This window comes from Mus musculus, chromosome 5 (genome assembly GCF_000001635.26).
Source record: "Mus musculus strain C57BL/6J chromosome 5, GRCm38.p6 C57BL/6J".
Taxonomy (NCBI): domain Eukaryota; kingdom Metazoa; phylum Chordata; class Mammalia; order Rodentia; family Muridae; genus Mus; species Mus musculus.
Window position 1 is genome coordinate 138,036,893 of NC_000071.6, and position 15,770 is coordinate 138,052,662.

At 44.5% G+C, this 15,770-nt stretch overlaps 1 protein-coding gene across 1 annotated transcript; it reads left to right on the top strand.

The window, feature by feature from the left end:
* Positions 1-331: 331 nt before the first annotated feature.
* Positions 332-13,741, top strand: Smok3b (sperm motility kinase 3B). The gene is made up of 3 exons (NM_001039889.3): positions 332-764; positions 11,429-13,014; positions 13,430-13,741. The coding sequence occupies exon 2, from the start codon at positions 11,455-11,457 to the stop codon at positions 12,967-12,969; it is 1,515 nt and encodes a 504-aa protein (NP_001034978.1). The 5' UTR covers positions 332-764; positions 11,429-11,454; the 3' UTR covers positions 12,970-13,014; positions 13,430-13,741.
* The last annotated feature ends 2,029 nt before the right edge of the window (positions 13,742-15,770 follow it).

Consider the following 15,770-nt stretch of genomic DNA (forward strand, 5'->3'; position numbering starts at 1 on the left):
TAATGAGAAGGACCTTTTTTTTTTCTTATGTTAAGTGGTGGCATCATCCTGGACGCATCAGTTGGAATGCAAAGGTGACACACAGAGTGTAGACATGAGGAGTTTAAAGCAGGAGGCACAGCAAACATTCAAACCAGAGACCTAAGGATATCAACACATCCTAGAGGTTTTGATTTCTAAAAGCCTAATGTCAGTCTCCATAGCCCACCTAAGCCAGAGCCTTGAGTCCCTCCCAGGCCTGCCAGGACAGGTCCTGATATGACCTCATGAGGAGCGACTATGATGCGGCCCAGCCAGCAGGGTTAAGCTGTGGCCACACCTAGATTTCTTTGAGTGTGTTGAGAGGAGTTGGTGGAGTTGGTGGAGTTTGGTGGAGTTGGTGGTGCCCTTTGCGATTTCGTTGTATCTAGTGAGCTGTGTGTGGATTTTGTGTTTGATTGGTTTGTGTGTGAGCTTGTGTGTGTGTGTGTGTGTGTGTGTGTGTGTGTGTGTGTGTCTAGATCAGTGTGTGTTTGGGAGGAGCGTTGCTTGTGTTTGTGAGTTGAGTTTTAAAATTACTTGAGTGTGAGTGACTTTGTGTTGTATGTGGGTGTGTGTGTGTAGGTATACCCGTGGGTGACTCTAAGTGCACCTGTGTGTTTGTGACCGAGTGTGTGAGAGTGTGTGTGTGCGAGCACACAAGAGTGTGTGTAGGTGCACGTGTAGCAGGTGTGAGAACATCTGTTGTGTTGAGGCCGTCAGTCAGCTTGGCCATTGTTTCTAAGGTAAACCATCTACTTTATTTTTTTTAAGATTTTTTTTATTATTATTTATTCACTTTACATTCCAATCATAGCCCCCTTCCCTCCTCTTCTCCTAGTTCCACCTCACATGCCCCTCCTCCTCTAATTCCCTCCCCTTCTCAGAGAAAGGGAGGCTGACTCCTTAGGTGCCACCATGCCCTGGGACATCTAGTCCTAGCAGGACTAAGCCTATCCTCTCCCACTGAGGCCAGAAAAGACTGCCCAGCTAAGGGAAAAGGGATCCAAAGGCAGGTAACAAAGTCAGAGACAGCCTCTGCTCCAGTTGGTAGGAGACCCAAATGAAGACTAAGATGTACATCTACTACAAATACGTAGGGGGACTAGGCCCACCCCTGCATGTTCTTTAGTTGCTGGTTCAGTCTCTGTGACTTCCATGTGCCCAAGTTAGTTGACTCTGTAGGTCTTCTTGTGGTGTCCTTGACCCCTCTGGCTTGCTCAGTTCTATCCCCACTCTTCCACAAGACTCCCCAAGCTCCACCTAGTGTTTGACTCTGGATCTCTGCATCTGTTTCCATCAGCTGCTAGGTGAAGCCTCTCAGAAGACAGTTAGGTCCTGTCTGCAAGTCATAGAGCATCGTTAACAGTGGTCTCTCCCATGGGGTGGGTCTCAAGTTTGGCCTGTCATTGGTTGGCCGTTCCCTCAATCTCTGCTCCATCTTTATCCCTGAACAGCTTATAGGTGAGACAAATTTTGGGTTGAAGGTTACCTGGGTTGGTTAGTGCCTCCCTCCCCCTACTGGAAATGCTGCCTGGCTACAGGAGATGGCCACTTCAGTCTCTCCAACCCCAGCTGCTAGAAGTCTCAGCTAGCATTTTCTCATAGGCTCCCTAGAGTCTCCCCCAACCCCATCCCCGCCAAGTCTCCAACTCATCCCAGAGATTTATCCCCCACATACACCCCTCTTCTGCCCCTCCCCCTGCTCTCCCCACACCTATCCCTACCCCTGTTCCCCTCCCCCACAACTCTCCCCCTCAGTTCCCTCCTTCCATCCAACTCTATTGGATTTCCCCTTTTGAATGGGATTCAAGCATGCTCTCTTGGGTCATCCTTGGTATTTAACTTCTTTGGGTCTGTTCATTACAGCGTGGTGATTCTGTACTTTATAGCTAATATCCACTTATAAGTGAGCACATACCATGTTTGTCTTTCTGGGTCTGGGTTACCTCACTCAGGATGATATTTTCAAGTTCCATCCATTGGCCTGCAAATTTCATGATGTCTTTGTTTTTCATAGCTGAATAGTATTCCATTGTGTAAATGAACCACATTTTCTTTATCCATTCTTCAGTTGAGGGACATCTGGGTTGTTTCAAGTTTCTGGCTGTCATGAATAAGGCTGCTATGAATATAGTTGAGGAAGTTTCTTGTTTGGGGTATATGTCTGGGAGTGGTAGAGCTGCGTCTTTGAGGTAGAACTATTCCTGGTTTTCTAAGAAAGTGCCAAATTGATTTCCAGAGTAGTTGTACAAGTTTGTACTCCCACCAGCAATTGAGAAGAGTTACCCTTGCTTCACATCCTCAACAGCATGTGACATCACTTGAGTTTTAGATCTTAGCCATTCTGATGGGTGTAAGATGGAATTTCAGAATCATTTTCATTTGTATTTCTCTGATGACTAAGTACGTTGAACATTGCTTTAAGTGCTTCTCAGCCATTCAAGATTCCTCTGTTGTGAATTCACTTGTTTAGTTCTATGCCCAATTTTTTGATTGGATTGTTTGGAATTTTGGGTGGTGGGGTTTCGATTGTTTGGTTGATTTTTTGGTTTCTTTTTTTTTAACGTTAGCTACCTCTTGAGTTCTTCATATATTTTGGATATCAGCCCTCTATCAGCTGTAGGACAGTGAAGACTCTCTCCCAGTCTATAGGCTGTTTTGTCCTAATGACAATGTCCTTTGCTTTACCGAAGCTTGCAGTTTCATGAGGTCCCACTTACTGTTGATCTTAGTGGCTGATCCCTTGGTGTTCTGTTCAGGAAGCTGTCTCCTGGGCTGATGAGTTCAAGGCTATCCCCCACTTTCTGTCCTATTAGACCTTGTGTGTCTGGTTTTATGTTGAGGTCTTTGATCCACTTCAAAATCTGAAATTAAAATTACTCCGTTGACGGTTTTTTCACAGGGTTTTTAAACACTGAAAGTTGGTCCTTGTGTTTTGGTGAACTAGCTACCAAGTCTGTGGATATTGGAGGGTTTTGTTTTGTTTTTGTTGCTCTTTTATTCATGAGACAGGGTTTCTCTGTGTAGCCATGGATGACCTTGAACTCGCTCTGTAGCCCAGGCTAGCCTTAACTCCGAAATCCAAGTGCTTCTGCTTCCTCAGTGCTGGGACTAAAGCTGTGTCCCACCCCCTGGTGGTTATTTGAGTCTTAACCTTATACGCTTTGGATTTTATTTTCTGGTTTCTTTGTTTGGCTGGTTTTTGGCTTTCAGTGTTGATTGAGGATTTTGTTTGAAATTCTCCTTTGATTTTATTATGTTTAGCATTTGGTGGAATTTTGTGCCAGTTTTTTCTTCTAGAATAACTTTTGTTATTCTAGATTTTCTTTTTTTTTCTTTTCCATTTTTTATTAGGTATTTAGCTCATTTACATTTCCAATGCTATATCAAAAGTCCCCCATAGCCAACCACCCCCACTCCCCTACGCACCCACTCCCCCTTTTTGGCCCTGGCATTCCCCTATACTGGGGCATATAAAGTTTGCGTATCCAATGGGTCTCTCTTTCCAGTGATGGCTGACTAGGCCATCTTTTGATACATATGCAGCTAGAGTCAAGAGCTCCGGGGTACTGGTTAGTTCATAATGTTGTTCCACCTATAGGGTTGCAGTTCCCTTTAGCTCCTTGGCTACTTTCTCTAGCTCCTCCATTGGGAGCCCTGTGATCCATCCATTAGCTGACTGTGAGCATCCACTTCTGTGTTTGCTAGGCCCCGGCATAGTCTCACAAGAGACAGCTACATCTGGGTCCTTTCGATAAAATCTTGCTAGTGTATGCAATGGTGTCAGCATTTGGATGCTGATTATGGGGTGGATCCCTGGATATGGCAGTCTCTACATGGTCCATCCTTTCATTACAGCTCCAAACTTTGTCTCTGTGTTCTCACTTCTAAGGAGGGGCATAGTGTCCACACTTCAGTCTTCATTTTTCTTGAGTTTCATGTGTTAGGAAATTGTATCTTATATCTTGGGTATCCTAGGTTTTGGGCTAATATCCACTTATCAGTAAGTACATATTGTGTGAGTTCCTTTGTGAATGTGTTACCTCACTCAGGATGATGCCCTCCAGGTCCATCCAATGGCTAGGAATTTCATAAATTCATTCTTTTTAATAGCTGAGTAGTACTCCATTGTGTAGATGTACCACATTTTCTGTATCCATTCCTCTGTTGAGGGGCATTAGGGTTCTTTCCAGCTTCTGGCTATTATAAATAAGGCTGCTATGAACATAGTGGAGCATGTGTCCTTCTTACCAGTTGGGGCATCTTCTGGATATATGCCCAGGAGAGGTATTGCTGGATCCTCCGGTAGTACTATGTCGAATTTTCTGAGGAACCGCCAGACTGATTTCCAGAGTGGTTGTACAAGCCTGCAATCCCACCAACAATGGAGGAGTGTTCCTCTTTCTCCACATCCATGCCAGCATCTGCTGTCACCTGAATTTTTGATCTTAGCCATTCTGACTGGTATGAGGTGGAATCTCAGGGTTGTTTTGATTTGCATTTCCCTGATGATTAAGGATGTTGAACATTTTTTCAGGTGCTTCTCTGCCATTCGGTATTCCTCAGGTGAGAATTCTTTGTTCAGTTCTGAGCCCCATTTTTTAATGGGGTTATTTGATTTTCTGAAGTCCACCTTCTTGAGTTCTTTATATATGTTGGATATTAGTCCCCTATCTGATTTAGGATAGGTAAAGATCCTTTCCCAATTGTTGGTGGTCTTTTTGTCTTATTGACGGTGTCTTTTGCCTTGCAGAAATTTTGGAGTTTCATTAGGTCCCATTTGTCAATTCTCGATCTTACAGCACAAGCCATTGCTGTTCTGTTCAAGAATTTTTCCCCTGTGCCCATATCTTCAAGGCTTTTCCCCACTTTCTCCTCTATAAGTTTCAGTGTCTCTGGTTTTATGTGGAGTTCCTTGATCCACTTAGATTTGACCTTAGTACAAGGAGATAAGTATGGATTGATTCGCATTCTTCTACACGATAACAACCAGTTGTGCCAGCACCAATTGTTGAAAATGCTGTCTTTCTTCCACTGGATGGTTTAGCTCCCTTGTCGAAGATCAAGTGACCATAGGTGTGTGGGTTCATTTCTGGGTCTTCAATTCTATTCCATTGGTCTACTTGTCTGTCTCTATACCAGTACCATGCAGTTTTTATCACAACTGCTCTGTAGTAAAGCTTTAGGTCAGGCATGGTGATTCCACCAGAGGTTCTTTTATCCTTGAGAAGAGTTTTTGCTATCCTAGGTTTTTTGTTATTCCAGATGAATTTGCAAATTGCTCCTTCTAATTTGTTGAAGAATTGTGTTGGAATTTTGATGGGGATTGCATTGAATCTGTAGATTGCTTTTGGCAAGATAGCCATTTTTACAATGTTGATCCTGCCAATCCATGAGCATGGGAGATCTTTCCATCTTCTGAGATCTTCTTTAATTTCTTTCTTCAGAGACTTGAAGTTTTTATCATACAGATCTTTCACTTCCTTAGTTAGAGTCATGCCGAGATATTTTATATTATTTGTGACTATTGAAAAGGGTGTTGTTTCCCTAATTTCTTTCTCAGCCTGTTTATTCTTTGTGTAGAGAAAGGCCATTGACTTGATTGAGTTAATTTTATATCCAGCTACTTCACCAAAGCTGTTTATCAGGTTTAGGAGTTCTCTGGTGGAATTTTTAGGGTCACTTATATATACTATCATATCATCTAAAAAAGTGATATTTTGAGTTCCTCCTTTCCAATTTGTATCCCCTTGATCTTCTTTTGTTGTCGAATTTCTCTGGCTAGGACTTCAAGTACTATGTTGAAGAGGTAAGGAGAAAGTGGGCAGCCTTGTCTAGTCCCTGATTTTAGTGGGATTGCTTCCAGCTTCTCTCCATTTACTTTGATGTTGGCTACTGGTTTGCTGTAGATTGCTTTTATCATGTTTAGGTATGGGCCTTGAATTCCTGATCTTTCCAAAACTTTTATCATGAATGGGTGTTGGATCTTGTCAAATGCTTTTTCTGCATCTAACGAGATGATCATGTGGTTTTTGTCTTTGAGTTTGTTTATATAATGGATTACATTGATGGATTTTCGTATATTAAACCATCCCTGCATCCCTGGAATAAAACCTACTTGGTCAGGATGGATGATTGCTTTAATGTGTTCTTGGATTCGGTTAGCGAGAATTTTATTAAGGATTTTTGCATCGATATTCATAAGAGAAATTGGTCTGAAGTTCTCTATCTTTGTTGGATCTTTGTGTGGTTTAGGTATCAGAGTAATAGTGGCTTCATAAAATGAGTTGGGTAGAGTACCTTCTACTTCTATCTTGTGAAATAGTTTGTGCAGAACTGGAATTAGATCTTCTTTGAAGGTCTGATAGAACTCTGAACTAAACCCATCTGGCCCTGGGCTTTTTTTGTCTGGGAGACTATTAATAACTGCTTCTATTTCTTTAGGGGATATGGGACTGTTTAGAAGGTCAACTTGATCCTGATTCAAGTTTGGTACCTGGTATCTTTCCAGAAATTTGTCCATTTCGTCCAGGTTTTCCAGTTTTGTTGAGTATAGCCTTTTGTAGAAGGATCTGATGGTGTTTTGGATTTCTTCAGGATTGGTTGTTATGTCTCCCTTTTCATTTCTGATTTTGTTGATTAGGATTTTGTCCCTGTGCCCTCTAGTGAGTCTAGCTAAGGGTTTATCTATCTTGTTGATTTTCTCAAAGAACCAACTCCTCTTTTGGTTAATTCTTTGAATAGTTCTTCTTGTTTCCACTTGGTTAATTTCACCCCTGAGTTTGATTGATTCCTGCCGTCTACTCCTCTTGGGTGAATTTGCTTCCTTTTTTTCTAGAGCTTTTAGATGTGTTGTCAAGCTGCTAGTATGTGCTCTCTCCTGTTTCTTTTTGGAGGTACTCAGAGCTATGAGTTTCCCTCTTAGAAATGCTTTCATTGTGTCCCAAAGGTTTGGGTACGTTGTGGCTTCATTTTCATTAAACTCTAAAAAGTCTTTAATTTCTTTCTTTATTCCTTCCTTGACCAAGGTATCATTGAGAAGAGTGTTGTTCAGTTTCCACGTGAATGTTGGCTTTCCATTATTTATGTTGTTATTGAAGATCAGTCTTAGGCCATGGTGGTCTGATAGGATACATGGGACAATTTCAATATTTTTGTATCTGTTGAGGCCTGTTTTGTGACCAATTATATGGTCAGTTTTAGAGAAGGTCCCGTAAGGTGCTGAGAAGAAGGTATATCCTTTTGTTTTAGGATAAAATATTCTGTAGATATCTGTCAGGTCCATTTGTTTCATAACTTCTGTTAGTTTCACTGTGTCCCTGTTTAGTTTCTGTCTCCACGATCTGTCCATTGATGAAAGTGGTGTGTTGAAGTCTCCCACTATTATTGTGTGAGGTGCAATGTGTGCTTTGAGCTTTACTAAAGTGTCTTTAATGAATGTGGCTGCCCTTGCATTTAGAGCGTAGATATTCAGAATTGAGAGTTCCTCTTGGAGGATTTTACCTTTGATGACTATGAAGTGTCCCTCCTTGTCTTTTTTGATAACTTTGGGTTGGAAGTCGATTTTATCCGATATTAGAATGGCTACTCCAGCCTGTTTCTTCAGACCATTTGCTTGGAAAATTGTTTTCCAGCCTTTCACTCTGAGGTAGTGTCTGTCTTTTTCCCTGAGATGGGTTTCCTGTAAGCAGCAGAATGTTGGGTCCTGTTTGTGTAGCCAGTCTGTTAGTCTATGTCTTTTTATTGGGGAATTGAGTCCATTGATATTAAGAGATATTAAGGAAAGGTAATTGTTGCTTCCTGTTATTTTTGTTGTTAAAGTTGGCATTCTATTCTTGTGGCTGTCTTCTTTTAGGTTTGTTGAGGGATTATCTTCTTGTTTTTTCTAGGGCGTGGTTCCCGTCCTTTTATTGGTTTTTTTCTGTTATTATCCTTTGAAGGGCTGGATTCGTGGAGAGATAATGGGTGAATTTAGTTTTGTCGTGGAATACTTTGGTTTCTCCATCTATGGTAATTGAGAGTTTGGCTGGGTATAGTAGCCTGGGCTGGCATTTGTGTTCTCTTAGTGTCTGTATAACATCTGTCCAGGCTCTTCTGGCTTTCATAGTCTCTGGTGAAAAATCTGGTGTAATTCTGATAGGCTTGCCTTTATATGTTACTTGACATTTTTCCCTTACTGCTTTTAGTATTCTATCTTTATTTAGTGCATTTGATGTTCTGATTATTATGTGTCGGGAGGAATTTCTTTTCTGGTCCAGTCTATTTGGAGTTCTGTAGGCTTCTTGTATGTTCATGGGCATCTCTTTCTTTAGATTTGGGAAGTTTTCTTCAATAATTTTGTTGAAGATGTTTGCTGGTCCTTTGAGTTGAAAATCTTCATTCTCATCCACTCCTATTATCCGTAGGTTTGGTCTTCTCATTGTGTCCTGGATTTTCTGGATGTTTTTAGTTAGGATCTTTTTGCATTTTCCATTTTCTTTGATTGTTGTGCCGATGTTCTCTATGGAGTCTTCTGCACCTGAGATTCTCTCTTCCATCTCTTGTATTCTGTTGCTGATGCTGGCATCTATGGTTCCAGATTTCTTTCCTAGGGTTTCTATCTCCAGCGTTGCCTCACTTTGGGTTTTCTTTATTGTGTCTACTTCCCTTTTTAGGTCTAGTATGGTTTTGTTCATTTCCATCACCTGTTTGGATGTGTTTTCCTGTTTTTCTATAAGGACTTCTACCTGTTTGGTTGTGTTTTTTTGTTTTTCTTTAAGGACTTGTAACTCTTTAGCAGTGTTCTCCTGTATCTCTTTAAGTGAGTTATTGAATTCCTTCTTTATGTCCTCTACCATCATCATGAGATATGCTTTTAAATCCAGGTCTACCTTTTCAGGTGTGTTAGAGTGTCCTGGACTGGGCGAAGTGGGCGTTCTGGGTTCTGATGATGGTGAGTGGTCCTGGTTTCTGTTAGTAGGATTCTTACGTTTACCTTTCTCCATCTGGCAATCCCTGGAGTTAGTTGTTATAGTTGTCTTTGTTAAGAGATTGTTCCTCTGTTGATTTTGTTACCCTCAATCAGCAGGTGTGGGAGACAAGCTCTCTCCTCTGAGTTTCAGTGGTCAGAGCAGTCTCTGCAGGCAAGCTCTCCTCTTTCGGGGAAGGTGTACAGTTATCTGGTGTTTGGACCTCCTCCTGGCTGAAGGTGAAGGCCCAAAACAGGATCTTTCCCAGAAGCTGTGTTGCTTTGGCCAGGAAGGTGGCCGGTTGTCTGGAGTCGAAGATGTCGCCGCCTCAGAAGCTCTGTGGCTCTCGCCAGGAAGGTGGCCGGCCGTCTGGAGCCGAAGATGGCGCCGCCTCAGAAGCTCTGTGGCTCTCGCCAGGAAGGTGGCTGGTTGTCTGGAGCCGAAGATGGCGCCGCCCCAGAAGCTCTGCGACTCTCGCCCGTCCCAGAAACGGCTGGCCTCTGTATTCCACACGGTCACCCGTGCAGCCTGCCCTCTGCGGAGTCCCGGAGCCAAGAAGTCTCCCGCCGGCGCCTGTGACACAAACCTCTCAGGCCGGGCAGACCCCTGTGCTCTCACCAGGAAGGTGGCCGGCTGTCTGGAGCCGAAGATGGCGTCGCCCCAGAAGCTCTGCGACTCTCATCCGTCCCAGAAACGGCTGGCCTCTGTATTCCACACGGTCACCCGTGCAGCCTGCCCTCTGCGGAGTCCCGGAGCCAAGAAGGCTCCCGCCGGCGCCTGTGACACAAACCTCTCAGGCCGGGCAGACCCCTGTGCTCTCACCAGGAAGGTGGCCAGCTGTCTGGAGCCGAAGATGGCGCCGCCCCTTGTTTTGTTTTTTTGAGACAGGGTTTCTCTGTGTAGCCCTGGCTGTTCTGGAACTCACTCTGTAGGACAGGATAGTCTCAAACTCAGAAATCTGGCTGCCTCTGCCTCTCAAGGCTGGGATCAAAGGTGTTTGCCACCACTGCCCAGCTTTTTTATGATTTTTAAAAGTTATAATATTTATTGATAATTTCAGACATCCATAAAATGTATCTGGATCCTAGTTACGCCATGCCCTTCCCTCACTCATCCCAGATCCCTCCCCACAGTCACTCCCACAACCCACAAAATTCATGTACTTGTTTACTAACCTGCTGTCATATGTTCATGAGTGTGGGGGCATCCACTGGAGTGTGGTTGATCTACCAGGAGCTACATCCTTAAGGAGGAATGACTGTCTTTTCTGGATGTCATCAACTGTCAATGTTCCCGGGATGGGTTAGTCAGGGTGCAATGCTTGATTTTGGGCAGATTTCATGCTGGAGGCCACTGCTGCTGTGAATTCATGAATACACTGGTCTTGTCATGTCAAGGAGATAATATTTTGCTCAGGTCCTTCCCAATCCCTGGTTCTTACAATCTCTCTATTCCCTTTTGCTGTGATAGTCCCTGAACCCTGGAGGGAGGGAAGGAAGGAGGGAGGAGGGAGAAAGGAAAACAGAAGAGGGTACAATGTAGACACCCCGGTTTTTGAGCACTTAGTTAACATTTACTCTCTAGTCTTTGACCAGTTGTGAGTTTCTGTATCATGGCACAAGGAAATTTCTCTGAGATATGAGAGTTACTAATAAAGGTCATTTCTCTGAGACAGGAGAGTTGTACTGATAAATACAGTGGCCACACCAGCTCATATCCTCCCATGGACAACTTACATGAGGGTTGCCATCCCCCACATCCACACACACCAGCATTGGTGCCTTTGCCATCTGATTAGAATAAGATAAAATCTCAAACTAGTATTAGTTTTCATATCCCTCATGGCCATATATATATACATTTTTCAGGCGATTCCACATCTTCTGAGAAAACCCTCTTCAGATCCCTATCCCAATTATTCCCAATTATCCATTGGGTTCTTTTCTCCATTATTTTTTTTACTTTTTTAATTCTTTGTGTATTCTAGAAGTTTTGATGAGTTTGTTATATTGATCATTTATACATTTCCTTGTACATTTTGTTATGTTTTGTTTTGTTTTTGGAGACAGGGTTTCTCTGTATAGCCCTGGCTGTACTGAAACTTACTCTCTAGACCAGGCTGGTCCCAAACTCAGAAATCCCCCTACCTCTGCCTCCCAAGTGCTGGTATTAAAGGTGTGCGCTACCATGCCCGCCTCCTTGTACATTTTTATTCTTACACACCACTTAGTAATATTTCTTCTTAGTGTTGCACAGCTGTGCCCCTCTCTTCTAGTGACTTGCAGCTAGGTTGTTTAATTTGGATTTTCTTGGCTTTGTGTGTGGTTTTGCTTTTCTGGGTTCCTGCTGTTGTTATATTTTTATTGGGTTTTAGTTGTCTGTTTTGCTTATTTTTCACTATTTTAATTTTTATCTTTGCTTTCTTTCTTCCCTTTCTTTCTTCCCCCCAAACCCCTTAGGTAGCATTTATACTTGGTTACCTCAAATGGGCCCTGGGAGTCAACAGAAGTCAGAAAAGCTCAGATCCAAGTCCCCTTTGGCTGACATGGATGGTTTGCATGCTCAATATGTGATGCTAGAGACTATCGGCCATGGAGGCTGTGCCACAGTGAAGCTGGCCCAGCACCGCCTCACAGGCACTCACGTGGCTGTCAAAACGATTCGAAAGAGGGAGTATTGGTGCAACCGTGTCATTTCTGAGGTAGAGTTACTGATGATGGCCGATCATCCGAATATCATCTCTCTCCTTCAAGTCATTGAGACCAAGAAGAAAGTATACCTCATTATGGAGTTGTGCAAGGGTAAATCACTTTACCAACACATCCGAAAAGCTGGCTACCTGCAGGAGCATGAAGCACGCGCATTATTCAAGCAGCTCTTAAGTGCTATGAACTACTGCCACAACCAGGGTATAGTTCACAGGGACCTGAAACCGGACAATATCATGGTTGAAAAAGATGGGAAAGTGAAGATCATTGATTTTGGACTCGGCACCAAAGTGAAGCCAGGGCAAAAACTCAACTTATTCTGTGGGACTTACCCATTTAGTGCTCCTGAGGTGCTCCTTAGCACACCCTATGATGGGCCCAAGATCGATGTATGGACTCTTGGAGTTGTGCTGTATTTTATGGTAACTGGAAAGATCCCGTTTGATGCTTGCAGCATAAAAAAGCTGGTAAAGCGAATTCTTGCAGGAAAGTATTCTATTCCCTCTAGACTGTCAGCAGAGCTCCAAGACCTGCTTAGTCTTTTAATGACGGCCAACCCCAAACTCAGGCCCACTGTTGCTGAGGTTATGGTGCATCCCTGGGTCACAGAAGGCTCAGGGGTGTTCCCAGATCCTTGTGAAGAACAGACCCCCCTCAAGCCAGACCCTGCAATTGTAAAAGCAATGGGACATATCGGGTTCCAAGCTCAAGATATTGAAGATTCGTTACGTCAGAGAAAATTCAACCAAACCATGGCGTCTTATTGTCTACTGAAAAAACAGATTCTTAAGGAATGTGACAGGCCAACCCGGGCTAGGCCCGTGAACCCATCGGTGACCCCATTCCCTTCCCTTGTTGATACTGCTACTACCCGTCTCGGACTTCGCAGGAGAGAGAATGAACCCACATGTCCCTGGTCATCCGCCAATAGGCAAGTGTCTGTCTGTGGCAAGAGTACTAGTAAGAAAAGAGACAGAAGAGTCAGTTGGCCCAGTGTTCTCGGCAGGCCACGCCACACGGCACCCACAATGGACCACACACGCACCCGTACTAGGAGTGTACCCTGCATTTGCTCAATGTTTTGCACAGTCCAGCCAAACAGCAGCGAAGAGAGCACACAAGGCCACACCAGAGCCTCAGCAGCAGATAAGCCTGTCCACAGCAGGGGCTGGCCCAGAGGCATCAAGGGCTGGACGAGGATGATAGGAAATGCGATGAGGAAGCTCTGTTGCTGTATCCCATCCAAAGAGACATCTCACCTGGGGCAGAACAGAGTCTCCCCCAAAAAATAAGACACAGGAAGGGTGTCAGGAGAACAAGCATCCGGCACGGCCCAGGTACATTTCTGCATTTGAATGTATCTATGTTACTCATGTCTGTGTCAACTGGCAGATGATACTTATGTATATGGTGCAAAGCATGGGGAAGCTAGGTGTAGACACCGTGGGATGATGGGTAAATCGAACCTGCCAACAGACCTAGCATCCCAGAAGGTATCTCCTGCGTGTATCCTGCATGTTGAACAAGGAGGGGAACTGACCATGCTAGGGGGAGGAAGTGGGAGAAGGAAGAGGAGGAGATGCTGAGGGAGGAGAGGATGGTATGTGATGGGAGCTAGGAGATGGGGGGAAGAGGTTGAGACAGGAGGAGGCAACTTGGGGGAGCAGTGTGAAACAGGGTAACCACAGCTGGAGAGATGCCCTGTGCAGCTGAGGTTCTCAGAGTCCCTCTCACGTGTGCTTTGCATTTTAGAAGATCACCAGAGGATGCCGGATGCTACGATTCTACAGTTATAGTATTGGAAAGGACCCGTGTATAGACACGGACCTGAAAAAGGGAACCTTGTGGAAAGGCATCATGTTCTGGGTTCAGCGTGCTTCACTCAGAGCCCCCAGTCCAGCCAGGGGGCAAGAAAGCAAATGATGAAATCCCAGATGGGCTCTGGGATCACCATTCAGAGAAGTGGCTTAAAGCATGTCCAAAGCTGATAGAGACAGCCCCTCTGCCTGCCCAAGCTCATAATCAGACTCCTCCTCTGAGAATAAAATAGATGTTTGTGAAAGATGACCTCGGAGATTTTCCTGCCTCTTCTTTTTTTTTTAATTTTATCTCTTTTCTTCTTTCGTTTTTAATATTTTTATGTTAGGTATTTTCCTCATTTACATTTCCAATGCTAACCCAAAAGTCCCCCATACCGCCCCCCCACTCCCGAACCCATCCCCTCCCACTTTTTGGCCCTGCCATTCCCCTCTACTGGGACATATAAAGTTTGCATGCCTCTTCTTTACATAGGAAAATTGTTCCTGTGGTGTCAAAAGCCCCAGGAAGAATAACTTCACACCCCAAACCACCTGATCATTAAAAGTGCCTTTGAAGGGACCAAGTTTCAGGTACCTGAAGTGGGGAAGCGTAGAAGCTGGGTGTGGACTTTGGGTTCTTCTGGACCCAGCAGCATGATCAGAAGGACCAGAGAGAACATTAGATAGCATCAGCTTGACCCTCTTCCACAGAGGCAAACTCGGTAACCCTGTGAATTCCTGGAGATGTGGCATGAGTTGCATCACAGGGTCTCTGCCTATGTAAGATCAGAGAGCCTGGAGTTAGCTAAATATCAGTATCCCTTGGCCTCAAGGGAGACGGGAGTTTGGATTCCAGCTCTCCCCTAGTCCTGTAATAAACAGTCCCCCTCAAATGCAGACAGCAAGGCCTACATGATGTTCACAGCTCCCCTGGCCTGAAACCGTCCTGTGATTGATACTACAAACTAGGAAACAGGGACTTGAACTTGAGATCACTGACTCAGGCTAGGGAGGGCTCCAGGGCACCTGATCTCAATTGCAATGTCAGAAGCTGAGGCACAATGACCAGTGGTGGCAGGTTTTCTTTTCTGCTCTCAGGCCTGGCAATGAGGTCCACATAGGTGGATCTTTCCTCCTAGTCGTACTGTCTGCAGATATGAGGTTCCTCAAGAGAGGATTCAAAACCCCAGAAAAGAGTCTTCAAAAGGAAAGAGCTACGCAATGCACTGCCCACAGCACTCTGAAAAGTAGAGGCCCTTTCAGGGTTTGAGCCAATCAGCGATCAATAGTTAACTTCCGGGTACACTGGGTGCTCAGGAATAACACAGCAGCATGGGTTCTGCGACCTGACTGTGGTTCAGAGTCTGTTTCCTGTGTGTCAGCAGCACAGCTAATCTGTTCACGGTGTCCACAGAGCTTTGGTCCTCACAAGTGGATGCTCCATATTGGACCTTAGAGTGTAAAGTGACCCTGTACACAGTATGGACTTGGTTTTCTATACATCATGCCAACCTCTGTGTGTAATGACGGGGAAGGGGTGTGTCTTGGGGGGGTGAGAGAAAGGAGAGAGAAAGAGGTGGGTAGAGAAAGGGAGGGAAGGAGAGAGGGGAGAGAGAGAACGGAACAAGCTTGTAAGTACATGGTCATGGATATGTCCCACCATGTGTGTGGTGGTTAGAGGACATTTTTGTCAGACTTTACCTTCTACTTTGTTTGAAACTAGGTGTGTGGTTTGATACTACATATGCCAAGGTACCTGGCACACAAGCTCCCAGACATTTTCCTGTCTCTAATGCTTTCCCTGCTTCCTAGGAGCTCTGATATTGCAAGTGTGTGCTCAGTGTCCACATGCTTTCCAACTCAGGCCCTCACACTTTGCAGGGCAGGTGTTCTAACCACTTGTCTATCCCCTAAGGCCCCTCCCTTGTTTTTGATGGGAATCCAAAACCTTGGAAATTATGAGAAAGGCCTCTTTCTGTCATCCTCACAGGTGGTAATAAGCTGCCCTATTATATTTCATGAGCAGAGTTGGGGTCCAGGAATCACCCCACAAACCACTCAGCCATCTCAGTCAAGCAGGGATAGTTTATTGAACATATGCCCTGGGACTGAGTGGTCAGGGGCGCAGGTCAGACTCAGAAGTTTAGACTGCAACCCTGTTTCCCAAGAGTTGCTTATAAAAGGCAAAAACCATAGAACCTCACAGCAACCATAAGAGCTCTTACACAAGTGCAGGAAGTCTTGCCAGGCAGTTGGGTTATTGTTGCTAACTGTACAAAGCTATTCTAACTGAC

Coding starts and splice junctions, on each gene's coding strand:
- Smok3b (NM_001039889.3), top strand. CDS start 11,455: ATGGGCCCTGGGAGTCAACAGAAGTCAGAAAAGCTCAGATCCAAGTCC.